A 16,924-nucleotide genomic window follows, 5' to 3' on the forward strand; every position below is an offset into this window, starting at 1 on the left:
CTCGCTGCATTGTTAACATTCCACAGGTCACGTGACGGACCGACGCACGTCAGCACGGACCCGAAGATCGTCTATTAAAGCCATGCCTCACTCGGTGGCTTACATTGAAAGAGAGGCAGCTATTGGTTTGTAGCGACCTGCGTATCTGAGAAGTCATGTTTCGGTGAATGTGATCCCGATAGTGGGAGTCAGTAAAAAGCAAACTGTCAAAACTTTCTAGGAAATATTGCAACTGTGCCTGTTATTTGCTTGCTAGCTAACATCGGAATTAACATCTGGTTGTGCGTTTTGTAGTCCGTGACAATACAGAATACTACCATTTTTGAAACACTGATTGAAATATTTTGTTGTAATATCAAAGCCTGAATTCAACTAATATGTTCGAGTTTAATTAGTTTTGGCAGGATTCTAAAAGCAAAACCATCAAATCTTTGCAACATGCAAAACCATGTAGTAATTTGTGATTGCCATTTCACCCATCATGAACATTTTAAAGTGAATGACTGTAAAAAGAGATATTAAAAATATTTGAATTTTCACCTGAAGGAGAAATGGTGCGGAATAAAATCAGGAGAGCACACAATAATTAGGTGAAATCTAGGAAGGATTAGCAATGGCAGCCTGGGACATATTTTGAAACATGACTGTAACTGAATAAAGTGCATCTTCAGACCGTATCTCTGATCCTCATAATGACGAAAAAAATACTATTATTTACAAGGCAATGATGGATGACATCTATAAAACTAATAATAAGGCATTCTTTAGAAAATCCTAGTGTTGCGTCTTGCGTTGCTGTGTTCTGTCAAAGGCACCAAAGGCTAACATTTTCAAACTCTACACACAGCAACAGAGTGAGAGCTCCTTCCTCTTCCTCCTCTCTGACCGCACATATTCAAGGAGGGGCTTCCTCCAATGCATTTCTCTCCTTGATATATCAAAAAGTATCAGTGCATTACTCAGTCACTGCTGCCTGGCCTTGGAAGGGAACTTCACCAATGAGCCAAAGGCCACGAATCAGTGCGACTGCAGAAGGAATATTCTCTATTTTCATAACGTCAAACACATGGTCAAAAGAGGGGACATCACATGAACGACAAAACTTCCTGGATATATTTACAGGACACAGACACAGACACACACAGACACACACACAGACACAGACAGACAGACAGACAGACAGACACACACACACACAGACACACACACACACACACACACACACACCTCCTCAGTATTGAGGAAGAATCAAAACACTGTTGCATTACCCAAACTTTAATTTTTCAGTCACAGAGGCCATAATGAGGAAAAACTGAAGAACAAAGGAAACCTTCAGAGGTTACACATCATGGAAGCACATGCACCCATAACGATACAGGCAAACAGCATGGCAAGAGATGTGAAGAGTGAGGAAAAACACAAAATGACATCAGCTGGTTTGTCTGTGAACATGTCGCGTTCATCTCTACTAGAAGCTCTTTGTTTAACAGTAGGAGCTAAAGAAAAGCGGACCATCAATATACGGATAAATTATTTAGGAATAATAGTCAACACTACAACTCTTCCTAATATAAAACCCAAATGTAGTGTTATATCTGCTAGAACAATCCCTTTTCAAATACCATTCATTCCACCGAGGCTTTGCTATTAAGCACTGTTCACACTGGTTTCAGACAGGTCTCACCTGAGATCAGTCCTTTGAATGCAGGGAGTGATCCCTTTCATGCTTTCAGAAGCAGAAATAGGAATAAAATAAAATAAAATAAGAACAAGGAAAAAGATGTCCTAGTACTCATCACATGCTCTTGCTCCCACTTTTAAATTATTAGTCTCAGCAACTCTGCTTGAAAGCTTTTCTTCCTTTTCCTTTAAGCATCAAGCACTCAAGTCCACCAATGAGCTGATATCAACGTGATGAATCAAAGATGTAACTTCAGAAAGGAAGCATGTCTGTCCATCAGAACAGCACATGGATCTCTGAAGATAAGAACTACTTAAAGAAATGATTTTTTCTGAAAAGTTTCCTCCATTTTTCCACCAACCTTTGCAGCACTGACTCATTTCATGTCCCTGGTTTGTTTGGAGTAAACGGAAGACTGATTGGGTTGTTCAGATTAGCAGTGATAACAAAAAAAAGGGGTGGAGAAAAAAATCAGTTTAATGTGCTAAAGGAACCCTTAGAGTATTTAATGTGAGCACATGAAAACCATGAGTGGTCAGGAAAGCCTCACAGCCATCCATGGAGGGGAACATCCGGCGGCACGAGAACAGAAGGCACATTCCTCTTCGGCTTCCATAGAAAGCCCATCTGAACCTCACACTGCTTCTGAAGCAACACCTTTTAAAGCCCGGCACCAGAACTGAGCCGGTTTAGTCTCTGTTGTTGTAACAAGCTTCCTACGGTGTGAAAAACCTTTCCCAATTAATTTTAGGCCCTGAGCCAAAGCACAAGATCCACTGCTGTAATGTTTAATCCTTCAAAACATTTCCTCCAAGAGAGACTTAGAATCTATGTAGAATTACATGGCCTGATTTGGAATTGATAGCCATTAACTGATAGAAAAGTGATCAATATAAAACAAAAAAACTACTGGGAACATTTCTTACCATCCACAAACAAACTGTACGAATACTGTTAATGTGTGCTTTGTTATAACATATGAGATGCTGTTGTTGACTGACCAAACCAGAGAAGAATTGAAAGCATTTTGTATGACAGAAAATGGCTGATTGATTTGTAACAGCAGTACCAGCTTTACAAACTAAGGCACCAGCAATGCAGGACAACAAACGATGTGTTGCAATAAGCAGGGTATTGAGTTACACACTGACATCATAATCGGATCTCAAAATATACTGTATATCAAAACTGAGTTTCCAGTTCATGTGACTAGATGTAAGCCCATAACTTTGCTTAATTTGGCAAACTATTAGAAACATCAAAAATGCATTTCTTGAAAACAGCCTGCAGCCTCGTGCTGCAACAGACACGTCTCTGTGGTACGTGCTCACGGCTCCAAACACTTACAATCAATTAGAACAGAACACACTGATTACACAGTCACAAATTAAAAGTACATTCTCCGAGTGCCGAGGCTGACGTGCTCGTCCGAACAAAGCATTAATTACACCTCGTCAGCCACACTTCAGTGTCTGTGGGGACAAAACCCACTCTGGTCGCCTGTGGGAGATCGTTCTATAATGCCTCTCTTTCAATTGCTTGTAATGATGCCTTGATTGAGCGTGACTGGAAAGAATTGCAGAAGCACATCGAGGAGAACGGAGCTTCATTTCAGCACACGAATGCCTGCACATCAAGTTTCTGTTTGAGAACTGCTCCCTGCTGTGTGATGTTAGCCCAGAATAAGCTTGAGTAAAATGAACCTGGAAACATGGCCAATAACAGTAATCTCTCCTTCCTCACCAGCACAAAAACATCTTTTAGACATCTCAAGCTTTGTTTTAAATAAGAAGGCATATTGGCAAAACACTGACCTGGAACACTTAAAAAAAAAAATCTTGACCTGTGGTGAAAACTACTTATCTTTTTGGTCCATTTCGGTTATTTTTACCACCAAGCAGCTTAAGTTTCTGCAGGGAGGGCTGTTTATTCTGTGTACAAATCATCAATACCAGTAAAGCCCTGTTGAAGATGACATATCTGACATTCTATGATGTGTGGTAAACTTCAGGAAATGAGCTGTTTCTACAAAGCCAGAGAGCACAGCAGACCCTGACCATATGGGACTAAATTAGTCTGTGGGTGGTAACAGGTAACTAATCATCCCATGACTAAATTCTATTGTTAGAAAATGTAGCTGGCAGGCAAAAATGTGTGAAAATGCCAATACAGGTTGGTTTACACTCTACACGGTGAACAGGCAGAGGAAACTCTGAGCTATGAACCGCTTCACTATGCATGCTGCTCTTATTTTAACCCGCTTTATATCTCTTTGTATTGTGTGTACTGTTCTTGATTCATAGGCAGGTAAGCAACAAAACTTTTTTTCTGCAACAGAGGGAGGGAGTTATCGGTGTAGCCAGCTGCTCTAGTGTGTGTTGGAGATGAAAAAAACACTCGCAGACTCTCGCATGGCACAGGATTGGATTAGTGGGAACATTGCACCACCAAAACAGGTTACATACCTCTCTATTTACAAAGGGCTAAAGTTACATTTTACTCACACTGTTATCGTTCAGAGCCGAAATTTAAAAAAAAAGAACTAATAACATCCTTTGCAGGCCTGCCATTCTTTGTCAGTTGAGTTGCATAACTTAATGACATCATGTCTCAGCAATGTGGTTTCTGGATTTGAGAGAAGTAGTCTAATCTCCAAGTACAGACCGACCTAGATAAGAGGGAAACACATATACTAGAAGTGTAAATTAAAGCGGATAAGGAGAAATCAATTTTCTCTGGTAATCATGTAGCGTGTTGACTCAGGGATGTGGTGGGAGAACATGGAGTAAGGTCCAAAGCAGTAAAGGGAACTGAAGTGCCAGACCAGCATTAAGGAGCACGAGGCGTTTCTGTACGCATCACTCCAGCGGAGCGGCAGAGATGCACAGGTTGTTTAAGGCACAGGCAACTTGCACAATCTTATCAAAGGTTGAGAGGTTCGACGTGCGCTCCGAGGCCGTGGTGAAGGGGCTCTCCACAGGGCCCGTGAGCATGGCGTACCTCTGCTTCACCATGGAGATCACCCTGTCCACGTGCCTCTGCACACTCGCCGTCTCAGAGGACGTATCAGCCGGCGGCGAGCCCTCTGAGCTCCCGTACGCCTCTCCTTGGTAGCTGCCTGCAATTTTGAACAGGGCTCCGCGGGCAGCCACAGAATCTGCAATGTCGAGATCGCGACTCGCCAACACGACATCGCCTGGGAGAAGCTTACACAGAAGGCCGCAGCCCTCAGCCAGGCTTTTGTCACTGACGTTTCCCAGCACGCCCCTGGAGACGAAGGTGACGACGCCTTGCGGAGCCACACCGATCAGATATTTTAACACATTGTAACCCGTCCCCACGCCCTGACAGCTTGGCACCACCCTCTGCTGCTGTTGCTGCTGGCTGCCCCGGGAGACCGGCTCCTCAAAAGGCACCATGAAACAGTCTACGATGACAGCGCAGTCAGGGTGGGAGGTGCGCAGAGCTGCCGGCAGGTTTTTCCGGAGCTCGGCTCTGGAGGGCCAGAAGACGGCCGTTGGCACCAGAGTGGAGGACATGATGCTGACCATCTGGTGCACTGTCCGCGTCACCGTGCCCACTTTCACACCAAAGCGATAGGCCAAGTCTTGGTTGCGGAGGTCCAGACGGAGCCGCATCAGTGTCAGCAGCAACTGCTGGAACTTGGAGAGCTTCACGTTTTTCATCCCGTCCATGTGAGGCGCCAGCAACCACATGACCGTCTCTAGGACAAAGTAGTTGGGTAAACCAGTGTAAAACTTGACTTTTTCTGCATCGTTCTTCAGGGAGCTCTCAGAGAGGGACATTTTCTCCACGGACTCCCTGAGACTTTGGTTCTCCTTCTTCAGGGCTTTCAGGATGTCATCAAAGTTAATTGGTACATCAGACGTCTGAGCGAAGCTCCCTTTCTTGCTGTCACTCATAGATTCATCATCCTCATCATCGTCTTCATCGGTGCTGAGGGATGAGGATGCACTTTCCTCCACAATGGCCTCCTGCTCCCTCTCCTCAGGATGCTCTTCCTGGCCCCGCTCCCCCACCACAGACCTGCCCTGACCCTGCAGGAACAGCAAGGCGTTGGCCGCCTCCACTCGTGCCTCCTGCTTGTCCAGGATCTCCAAAGCACCTGGCTCTTTCATCTCTGGGGATAAGGGAGCTGTTGTGAACACAGAAGGAACATAATCTGGCGAACGCGGATTCTTCACCTGTTTACCTGCATGTAGAAAAAGAAGAAGTAGTAAATGGGGAGGAGGTGAAAATACAGATAAAAAAGAACTGTCTGTTTATGGCACTTCCATCAGTAACAGTCTAAGTCAGCAGGGATTCATGACAAACTGTAGTAGGCAAACAGCCATGTTTGTTCCTTGCCTGAGCTGCTACATTGTCCCACTGAAAAAGAGCAAGGCAAGCAGTTTGATGGCAGCTAAAAGAGTGACAGATTTCCAGAGTTAGGCTGAGGATAAAGGTCTACCTCATGAGGTTTCTTGTGGGTGATAGCTCCAATTATGAACAGTGACTACACAGAAGTAGGATTTTGCACCAAAAAAAGAGTAAACATTGATGAATTATCGTAACCTTATCAAACTGGTCTGAATTATTTTGTTGCTGAGAAATACTATCCACTGTTCTGTTATAAAAAGGAAAAACCTTCATGTTATGAATTAGAATGCAACTTTGGGAAAATAATATAATTAAAAACAACTGTATATAATGAGCAGGGTGGCAAGCTGTGATACGAAATGACAGACTGAGAAAATATGAAACAAAGAGGTGTGAAAATAACATGCATCATTTAAGTTCATTTTTCATTCAACTATGAACTAAACAGACTTTAGTCTCTTGTCCAAACAGCTATAACAGAACTGGCACATGTCACTGAGATGAGCTAATGAAATTGAAGTACCTTTAACAACAAATGGAGTTAGGAGTTTAATTATCATCATTCTCAATTAACTTAACGCCTCACACTGCAAAAACAGCTGTTTATTAATATCAATGAACCTGATTACTTCTTGCATTTTTGCCAAGCTTAGCAAAGCGAGGCATTTAAAAACCCCAATTTGGCCTATGAAAAAAATAATAAAGAAATTCATGGAAAATTAACAAAGCTTGCTATTTTAGAAACCTTTACATGAACGCCTGAATCATGTGTATTATCCACTGTAATACGCACTCTAATCGCTAAATTTAACCAAAGACATCTTTACAAAAATAATCCTCCCACGTCTAAACTAAAGGAAAGGCACTCTGAATCCCAGCATGAATCTGACCCGGGTCCAAACAAACAGTTGGGATACTTCTTGTTGCAGGCTGTACTGCATTCGTACCTGAGATGAAGTGAGTACTACACAGCCGACTGCCGTCGTTCGGCACCCAGCCCTCTCGATTCACAGCAGCTATCCAGCGCTGCTTCCTCTCCGGGTCCCGGGGGAAGCGGTAGAAAGATAAGGTGGTGCCCGGTGTCCTTCTGTTCCTACAGCCTGCCACCACACATGTGTGAACCATAGTAAGGCCACGGAGAAGCGTGGAGGTGTGCGCGGCTATTTGTTGGGTGTTTTGACTCCCAAAATGGTGGCCAACCAGAGGGTGAAAAAAAATGTTGTGCCGTCATCAACGGTCGTTTGCTTTCAGCGGTCTAATTGGATCATCTCATGGCGACGTCACTGACATGCGATCCTAACTCACGCGGTGCTGCATCTAAGCTAACGGCCTGAAATGAATTAATCAAACGAAATATCGTGGAAATGACCGACATGTGAACTCTAAGTGGCTCCAGGAGGCGAATAAGAGGAGGGAAAGAAAAGAAGACCACGAGGTCGCAGCAGCAAACATTAGCGTATAGCTTCATGAAGATATTTAGCTACATGCTAATACTCGCTGACGTTACCTGGTTACTCTCATTCGGCAACTTCGTTCCAGGGATGCAAGCGCCACTGAAGAGCTAACGAGGACAGAACACAGGATCACATCGCCTGGCTTTCACTGACACCACACAACTTCTGCTGATCGTTTGATGCAGACTAGTGTAGTTCTGCTGATCATGAATCACGAGTGAACACCAACAGTTTGTCTGCTGTGTAAGCAGACAGCCACTGGTTCTGGCGTTTTGACACTACATGGCCAAATGTATGTGGACGGTAGCGGTCCTCTGTAGTTTGGGTGTGTGGCTGTTCATGTTTTATAGGTCCCGTGTTGTTGGTCTAGGCTTCTCAGGGGGCCAATGAAGGGAAGCGAAATCTTAATGCTACATCATACAGTGGAAAGTGCTTGACACTAAACAGAAGTTGATAAAACAACCTCACCACAAGATCAAATTAGTAGTTATTAATTCTAAAGCCTCCAAGTGTATCACACGATCTTCCTCAGCTGATGGAGTTTGCCCAGTTGGCATGGAACTGTAGATATCTACACTCCCACATATCAAATATCAGCAGCTTCAAAGTCTCGTGTGCGTGTTTCCACACTGATGTGACAGAATATGTAATGCTTGGGTCCCCACTGGTCACTGGAAGTCAGCTGTTACACTGGGGCCACAGTGGGCTCTTAATTATTAATGCTGTAGACTGGAGTCTAGATCATATACTGAGTCATTTTTCATCCATCATTAGTTTTTCATATGCTATTAATAGTCTTCAGAAAGCTAATTTCCACATTATGTGGCGCAATGTGTTCTGCTTTTATTATATACAGGTCAGTTTAAAGCTACAGAAGTGCAAATCATTAGCACGTCATGCATCACAACTATTTACAATCAAACTACAAAGTTATCAAGACTGCTTTCTCTGGTAACGGTAATTAGTCAGGATTCCTCTGGTGAAGTGTTCTTTCTTTGCAGTGTATATTGAAGCAGGCACAGATCAGCACCTCATTAACTCGCAGAAAGATGTTCAATCAGGTTTCAATCAGGCTTTTGAGTCTAGATCAGACTACATTTAGGCTCGGACAAAGTGTAATGCCTCCAAGCTTCAGTTGTGTGTGTTCAGTTTGTACACAGAGGTGTTCCTGGATCCTCTCACTTGTGTCAGCCTCTTGAGCTCGGTTAGACAGAGGAGGTACAACGGGGTCCTGGCTCCTGCGTTGGTAATCTTCCTCAGCTCCTCCATGTGAAACTCCGTCTTTCCTCCTGCAGAGGGCACCACAGAACAACCAGATGCATCACACAGCTGCTATATCCAATGCATGCTCTTCATAATGGTGTTATTTTGTTAGGGTTCAAGCCCTGAAGAGGCAGAGCACAGTAGTATTTGTGCCAGTTTATTATTATTATTATTATTATTTGAGTTCATTTTTTTTCTGCCGCAATGGCTCAAATTGCCAAGAACGTGTTAGAAACGTGAAACGGCCTCATTACGGAAATAGAATGGAAATAATGTGCATGTGCTTCCCAAGAAATAATAGCCCAATTGGTCAGATGGTGGCGCTGTTATTAAGGCCCAAAAAATTCCATTTTGGGAAGGCCACACCCTTCACAGCATAAATCATAACCATAATGTGAAGCCTGATAGCTGCTTGTTGCTGCTGGCTGCTTTAATTTCGGCCCAATGAGCCACTTCGTTCTGCTGGGTGACAGAGCCAATCATCTGCTCATGAAACACTCCAATAAACCAACACTTTTCAGCTTCTATATACTTAAACTGGAGGCATCAGCTTGTTTTGATATCTCTTGGCCTGACGGGGTTTTGAGTGATGGGAGGTAAGTGCAAACATATTAAAGCCAAATTAATGTTAAACTGATGAAAATGGGAAAACACTCAGCTGAACTGTTTCGAGTGGCAACAGCTGCCGGCAGTTAAACTGACAGAGCAGCATCTTTTGTCTACTCTCCAAACGGCCTTGTTGGATCATTATCTGTAAGTACTCCAGTGACGCTGTGTAATTTGAGATAATAAATTTGTTTTATTGCATTCAGTTTAGTGTGGACCAAGCTGGCCATTATACAAGCTCTCACCAGTGATGCATTGTTTGCTCCTGGCGATATGGACAATGTAACCAAGGTTTGTGAATGCACTAATTCATTTTAACAACAACCACTGGTGTAATTCTTACAGCGCCTCACCTTTTTCTACGTTGTAATCACTAAATCATTAAATTTGTTCAGTTTCATATTGTAACAGTTTTTTTTTTTTTCTGTGGCAACATCTGCTTGCTTACTGACACCTTTAGGCCACTCACTGTCAGTCACTCACTTAACATGCACCAGCACACATCATGTGGAAGAAAATACAACAATTTACATGACAGTTAAATATACCACATGCATTCCTCTTGACTTGCACTGTGCTTCACTCCCACAGTGAAATAACTTTGCCACCTGAGCCTCGACAAGCATTACATCACACTATGCATATCCAGCTTTTATGCTGATAGTGCTGGTAAGCAAAAAAAGGTTAAAGGGTGTACCCAGGTGTCGGCGGTACCCTCTGTAGTCCCTGATCAGTTACTATAGTAGAGTTTATTGATCCAGTTGCTGTAGTTGATGCCTACTATTGCAACTGAGTGCTGTGAGTGTGATATCACAGATACCGTGTAATACAGCCCTGTGGTGTAAATGAACTCCTAAGATAAAACAGTCATGTGCTGCTATTGGGTCCTGTGAATACTGTGTATTCTACTTTCATGGTTATTTATTGGGAGGGATTATGGCTTGACTGTGGAGGAGCACTGACCACTGAGTGGCATGGGCAGCTCTTTGCATTACTAAACATATACAGCGAGTACCAATGGACCATACCACATGATCTTCTATAGCTCAAAGATCACCAACACTGACACCTCATGGTTCCATTCCTTCAGGGCTCATGCAAGTGGCAGCCATTGCTGTTAGTTGATGAACATCAACAGTCCCAACTAACACAAATCTCTATTAGCATCAGTCATCAACATACCAGCTTTTGTTTTACTGTGAAAGAAGTCAAAGTAATGCTGGATACTATTTTAGAGATAGTAAGAGCTCCTCAAATTCAATGAAATAAACCTACGAACTGGCATATTTAGGACAAACATCCAAACAAGTTAGTCACAACCACTTGCCCGCATAATTACGACCCTGTAATGTGCACAGGGGTATTTTCTTACTGTTGACTGATACAACAGCTCTTACAGTGTTTACAAAGACAAATATAATGTCATGTATTGTTTTTATAAATCCTTTAACTTTGAACCACAAACAAGACATTTGGACAATATCCTAATTTATTCACGCTGATCAGAAGTGAACTGCAGCACTGACCTGGACACTCTTGCGTGAATTTGTTGATGTTGTGGATGGACTGATTGAGGTTGTGCAGAGTCATCTGCCTCAGGTAGCTGGGCAAACTCTGGAACTCGCTCTCTGACACCACAGACACACTCTCAGCACTGGGAAGAGGATTGGATGGAAGACGACATGTTACAATTTCAGTTTCCCAGTTAAAAAAAAACAAAAAAAGACAGGCATGAATGATTTCAGGCACAGAACAGACAGGTCAGAAAAAACTAACCACCTCAACATTCCTAAATCTAGGGAAAATGTATATTACATCTCTGAATAAAACAGCAATCTGATCTGTTTTGTAACTTTAATAGTGAGATTCTATAAAAAGGAAAATCTTAGAGAAGGCGTCTCCACCCTTATCAAAAGCCTTTGTTCAAAGTGGATCAATCCATGGTTACAGAGAAGTGGTTTTCTGGGTGACCTTACTTGTTTTGATCTTTTCCTGGCCTGACATGTGGGTTCACAATTGCCATGGCAGTCTTCTTCAACTGAGCCTGGGACACAAGCTACAAAATAAAAGACACATAATAAGTGAAAGTTGGTTTTGATGTTCTGGATAATTCAAGTTGGGTTCTTTGGGTCATTAGATATAATCAAAAGGTAGCTGGAAGACAAATTAATCTCACTTTACAGATGTCCTGTGTAACAAAGCTGAGGTCTGGCATCTCTGGGGTGCTGGGCTCTTGGAAGCCCATCCTGAGACGAGGTGTCCCCAGAGTAAATTCCTGGGTTGGTCCGTCCAGCTCCAGACCGTTGACAGTGGGCTCCTTGCTCACCTTTTTATGCTCACTAGCCTTGTGTGGCATTTTGTCTCGTCCCTGAAGGTCAACACGAGGCAGGTCAGCAGGCAGGCAAACAGTAAAGAAAGAGGTTAGAGTTTATGTTTTTATATGAAGTCTGTGTTTCACTGCACGAGTCCAAAGCAAAGATAAGAAATGACAGCTGACTTTATGTGAAACAATGAATCAGTAAAATACAGGATATTGACAAAAATGACACCTGTATTGATTGTGGATTTGATAAATTTTCTGAGAAATTAATTTTTGTCATTGTTATTGGCTAAAGCCAATTTTATGATAAGTAAGATAAGGTAGTTCTTTATTGATTGTCCAGGATAAATTAGGGTGTTAAGACCTCAAGGTAACACAGAAACTTCAAAAACATCATCAATGAAATGTTTTACACACTCTTGGTTGTACCTTTGTGGTGCTGATCAGTTGGTTCATGTATGTGGTTTCAAACACCTCAGGGGTGGTCAGCAGGTTTCTAGGACAGCTGGAGGATTCTGGGTCACCGTTGAGTTGCACAGGTGGAGAGCAGTGACCATTTGTCTTTTTGATTTTGAACCCCGGGGTGCAAAACACAGGCGAATCTGGGGACTTCAAGTTGTCTGCTGAAGGCAATAAGAACAATGTGATATACGTGGATAGTAAAACATGTTTCTGTTCAGTGCTTCCTTTTGTTTGCAATGAGATGTCATGGTGTCATTTTTTGAAATGTATTAAAAGTATTATGTATATACATATAGCATATACAGCAGAAGAACAAAAAACATGCTGTGATTCCTTCCTGAAAAACACAAGCTCGAACAGCTTCATACCTTTAGCCTGCAAACTCTCCATTAGTGAGTTCACTGGTGGCACAGGTATGCCTTGTGGTGGCCTGTAAAGGAAGAAGACTTACTGTTGAATGCAGTAATAAACAGTGACTACAGGCTCCTGAAAGTTCTTTGGCACTGCTGCTGCAAAAGCTGCATGTTGCCAGTGGAGGTAAATAAAGGTCACCCACTGTATCCATTATGTAATGCACATTATGCTCTACCCTGGGGGCTTTTCAACGTTCCTCCGGAGCAGATCCATAGTGAAATCATTGTTCAGACACATGGTGTGCTCTGAGATGCCAAAGTCATGTATCTGGGGTGTCTGCAGCTCATCGTCATCCATCCGCAGGGCACGTTTGGGAGTTATGGGCATGGGTGGCGGTGCGGGCGTGTTGAGTGAGGGGTGAGGGAGGCTCATCACAGGCATAGGGGGCACTTCAGAGCACCACTCCGCCCCGGACAGAGCTCTCGTCAGCTCCACCTCGGACAGGCCGAAGTCAGAGAGGCGCGGTGTCCGCAGCACATCAGTCGCAGGTGGCGGTCCCGCACTCGGAGGTGATGAGGAGTGATTACCTTCAGCCTCCTCCTGGCCTCCCCCTTCTCCTCCTGCTGACTTAGTTTCATTCTCATCGGCTACCTCATCTTCAGCATCTGACTCCTGACCTTTGGCCTCTGTGTAACAAACACAAACACATAAAAACACATTTTGAATGCACATATTTCCTTCAGCCTATAGCTGAGAACAATGGGTGACTGATAGGTGACTGACTCCTTTCCTACTGCCAGTAGAGGAGTTTGCCTGTCTGTTTTTTTTTTGTGTGCCAAGTTCAGTGTCATTAGTGGATGTTACTGGGATTTTTGTCCAATGTGAAAGGGATATTATTGTTAGTGTTTAATACAGCTAGTCACTTATATGGTTGTTGCAACAGAATGTTACACATTTCTCCTTATGACTTAAACATTCTTCCTGCTAGTTTTCTTACTAGTATTTGTTTTTGATGATGTTGTTTTGAGCTGGTCGTTCATCATTAGCAGATTCCTGGCTGCTGTTTAAAAGGGTCACACTCACAAATGTCTCAGAAACGCTGAGGAAAGCCAGGACCGAAACAAGTCTGTTTCTTCTTGCTGTGGTGCATCATTAAAGGTGTTCCATACTTGTTTGCAAGTGCTGACAACTTCATTTGCCAATTTTTGAGGCAGTACCCAGTATACTCTAAAAACATTTGAGCTGAGCACACCAGTTGTTCTAGTTGAGCTGTTCATAAAAATACCTTCAACTTGCAGCACATCTGAGCACAAATCTGGCCCAGTCAGAGCTCTTGTCAGCTCCACCTCAGACAGGCCGAAGTCAGAGAGCCGTGGGGTCCGCAGCACGTCAGTGAAGGGCGGCGGCCCTGCTCTCGGAGGTGATGAGAAGCGATTACCTCCGGCCTCCTCCTGGCCTCCTCCATCTCCTCCTGCTGACTTAGTTTCATTCTCATCAACCACCTCATCTTCAGCATCTGACTCCTGACCTTTGCCCTCTGTGTAAGAGAAAGACACAAAGACATGTCCTTTAGCTAATAGTTGAGAACAGTAGACACAGTGACTTAAAGACCTCACACAGCAGTACATCTTCAGTACTAGATTTAACTGCTGATAAACATTACAATGTAGCTATCTCACCTCCAGATTACCCATTATTGCATTAGCAGTAGACACAAGTAAAGAATCAGCGTCCTTTTTGGATGCGAAAGTAAACAAATCTGAGCTACAACAGACTACATTCTTTCATAGAAGACACAGATTATATAACATATATACACAGTATTTGTATTTTCTATGGAGGTTCAGCACATGATGAGTTCACATATGTACATACAGTACATGCATTTTCATTGTTAGTGTGTAAATCAATTGGTCCCTTGTTTGGTTGACGTAATAACATAATAATAAAGATGTTAATAATAATAATGCAGGTGCCTTTCAAAGTACTCAAGGACACATTATAAGACAGTAAAAACAGGCAGCAAGATGTCATAATATCAAACAAAGCAGTAATATAATGGACCAACTAAAGTTTATGAAGACAGTTGAGAGGAAGACAAAAAAGGGTTATCAGGGTGGGAATGAAAATGGCGGTGCTGTGAGGTGTAAGCAACAGGCGAAGATGATTATTATTGCATCGATAAAAGTATGCCAACCGAGTTGATACGTGTTTCAAAAGACAATGTGCTATCCAAGATGACACCCAGACTCTTATCCTGAGAGGACAAAAGAACTATGGAATTATCAACAGTGAGAGAAAAACTATCAGGTTTAGCCAATGTAGATTTAGTACTTACAAGTAGTACGTCAGTTTTTATCACTATTAATTTTGAGAAAGTTGTATGAGAACCAAGATCTAATTTACAGTCAGCAGTCGTAAAGGGAAGTGAGCAGAAGAGTGGAAGGAGGCCGGGTGGACAGATGGAGCTGGATGTCGTCTGCATAACAGTGAAATTGAGTGCTGATTGTCCTAAAAATACAGCTATGGGGTAGAAGATCAGCAATAAATAGAAGGGGACCCAAAACAGAGCCCTGGGGAGACAAGATCTAAACCAGGTAAGATAGGTGTTGATGATTCTGGTGGAAGTTAATCTCTCAAGCTTCGATACCATCTCATTAAACATGAGGACGTTTAAAAACATTTGAGCTGGGCACACCAGTTCTTGTGTTTAAGCTGTTCATAAACATACTTTTAACTTTCAGCTCTTCAGAGCACCACTGCGCCCCGGCCAGAGATCTTTTCAAGTCCAGCTCAGACAGGCCGAAGTCAGAGAGCCGCGGGGTCCGCAGCACGTCAGTCGAGGGCGGTGGTCCTTCTCTCGGAGGCGATGAGGAGTGATTATCTCCAGCCTCCTCCTGGCCTCCCCCTTCTCCTCCTGCTGACATGGTTTCAGTCTCATCGGCTACCTCATCTTCAGCATCTGACTCCTGACCTTTGGCCTCTGTGTAAGAGAAAGACACAACAAAAACACACTTTGAATGCTCACATTTCCTTCAGCCTATAGCTGAGAACAGTAGACATGATGACTTTAAGACTTTGCACTGCAGTACAAGTTCAGAACTATATTGTACTGTTGATAAAGATCATTTTAACTTTGACAAACAGGTAAACTAAGTTAGACCCCCATGAACACAGCTACAGTCATGACTTACTGGTTGCTCCCTGGGTGTCTCGGGGTGTTTGGTAGCCGTATTTTTCCCAGTGTCCCCTCAGTGTCTGGATGTCCTTAGTCACCCTCTGCTCCATCACCCTACAGGCTTTAATGAAGCGGCTCACCTCAGTCTCCCTTGTTTTCTGCTGAGCCAGCTGCTCCTGGATCTGCCCCTGTGTGAGGACAGACCACAGCTGGCAAACACACTCTTTTCAAAGGTTAACAGGCCCACAGACTTACAGTATATGTGATAATATTCTTCACAAAACATTCTGAATTAATAGATTAAAAAAAAAAAAAAAAAAACTTTTATGCTTGATGAGCAAATTTAAGCACTGTAGTTAACATCGTGTATTGTCCTTTTAGCATCATAATAACAGTAGATATGTCGATTACACTCTTTGCTAGTGTCAGCTAAAAAGTTTATTATCTAGCCTGTAGTACTGGAGTGAATGAAAGGCAACACGTTTGACTGTGTCGTTAACAGACGCTACCTTCAAACAGCAGGATTAATGAACAGTTTCCATCATGACGTCTCTGTACCTTTAGCTCTCCGACCTCACAGTTCAGTTCGTGATACGCTCGCATCGCTCTCGCTGTGGTTTCTGAAATAAGAAGTAAGCCGCATTGACACATAGGAACTAGCTGAATGATTTATACATATAATGGTTTTCAGGGGCAGAATAGCCGGCTTGTCTGTCAGTGTGTCACTCACCGCTGTCGCCGTCGTTATTTCGGTTCTCAAATGTGTGCTGGAGTTTGGCAGTTTCTGATTCCAGAGTCACCGCCACCTTTTTCAGCTTGGCAAAGAACCGTGTCGTCGGACCCGGGTCCATTTTCAGACAAGAGTCTAAATAATGCAAGAATACATTCAAGCCAATTCCAACAAATTCCTGCAGTTACACCGCCAAATCTGACGTTTATTTACTGTCTCTGCTCTGGCGGACCGGTAAAAGTGTTCGATTTTGGCGCCTCTTCCGGCTAAAAGCGGAAGTGTCTTCTTCTTCTTGGGTTGTAGGCGCTCAGCGTGCAAATCCTTTCACTCGCGCCCCCTGTGTTGACCATTAATATTGTTCTTTTTCACAAAGCAATACAACGCGCATAATAATTCATCTGATTACAATCTTTGAATGTTTTTTTTGTTGTTGTTGTTTTTTTCCCCAGACATCCACGTTGTGCATTGTTGCATCCATTAGTGCAGGTGTTTAGAA

General features: G+C 43.1%; 2 protein-coding genes across 3 annotated transcripts; both read right to left on the reverse strand.

Annotated features, from left to right (window-relative positions):
* Positions 1–1,259: 1,259 nt before the first annotated feature.
* LOC143330907 (uncharacterized) lies at positions 1,260–7,803 on the reverse strand. 2 transcript variants are annotated; one of them, XM_076747667.1, is made up of 2 exons: positions 7,009–7,803; positions 1,260–5,894 (listed from the first exon to the last, which is right to left on the reverse strand). In XM_076747667.1, exons 1-2 carry the CDS (start codon positions 7,184–7,186, stop codon positions 4,540–4,542), a joined length of 1,533 nt encoding a protein of 510 aa, XP_076603782.1. In that variant the 5' UTR covers positions 7,187–7,803; the 3' UTR covers positions 1,260–4,539. The 2 variants fall into 2 exon arrangements, with proteins under 2 accessions (XP_076603782.1, XP_076603783.1); XM_076747668.1 differs by having other exon boundaries at positions 1,260–5,837; positions 7,009–7,245.
* A 223-nt stretch (positions 7,804–8,026) lies between these two features.
* ska3 (spindle and kinetochore associated complex subunit 3) lies at positions 8,027–16,643 on the reverse strand. Its single transcript, XM_076747669.1, has 12 exons — positions 16,429–16,643; positions 16,257–16,318; positions 15,715–15,886; positions 15,252–15,503; positions 13,806–14,057; positions 12,756–13,206; positions 12,535–12,596; positions 12,134–12,327; positions 11,561–11,752; positions 11,361–11,440; positions 10,911–11,038; positions 8,027–8,804 (listed from the first exon to the last, which is right to left on the reverse strand). The coding sequence occupies exons 1-12, from the start codon at positions 16,547–16,549 to the stop codon at positions 8,647–8,649; spliced, it is 2,124 nt and encodes a 707-aa protein (XP_076603784.1). The 5' UTR covers positions 16,550–16,643; the 3' UTR covers positions 8,027–8,646.
* Positions 16,644–16,924: the final 281 nt, after the last annotated feature.

The sequence above is a fragment of the Chaetodon auriga genome, chromosome 13, assembly GCF_051107435.1.
Source record: "Chaetodon auriga isolate fChaAug3 chromosome 13, fChaAug3.hap1, whole genome shotgun sequence".
NCBI lineage: Eukaryota > Metazoa > Chordata > Actinopteri > Chaetodontiformes > Chaetodontidae > Chaetodon > Chaetodon auriga.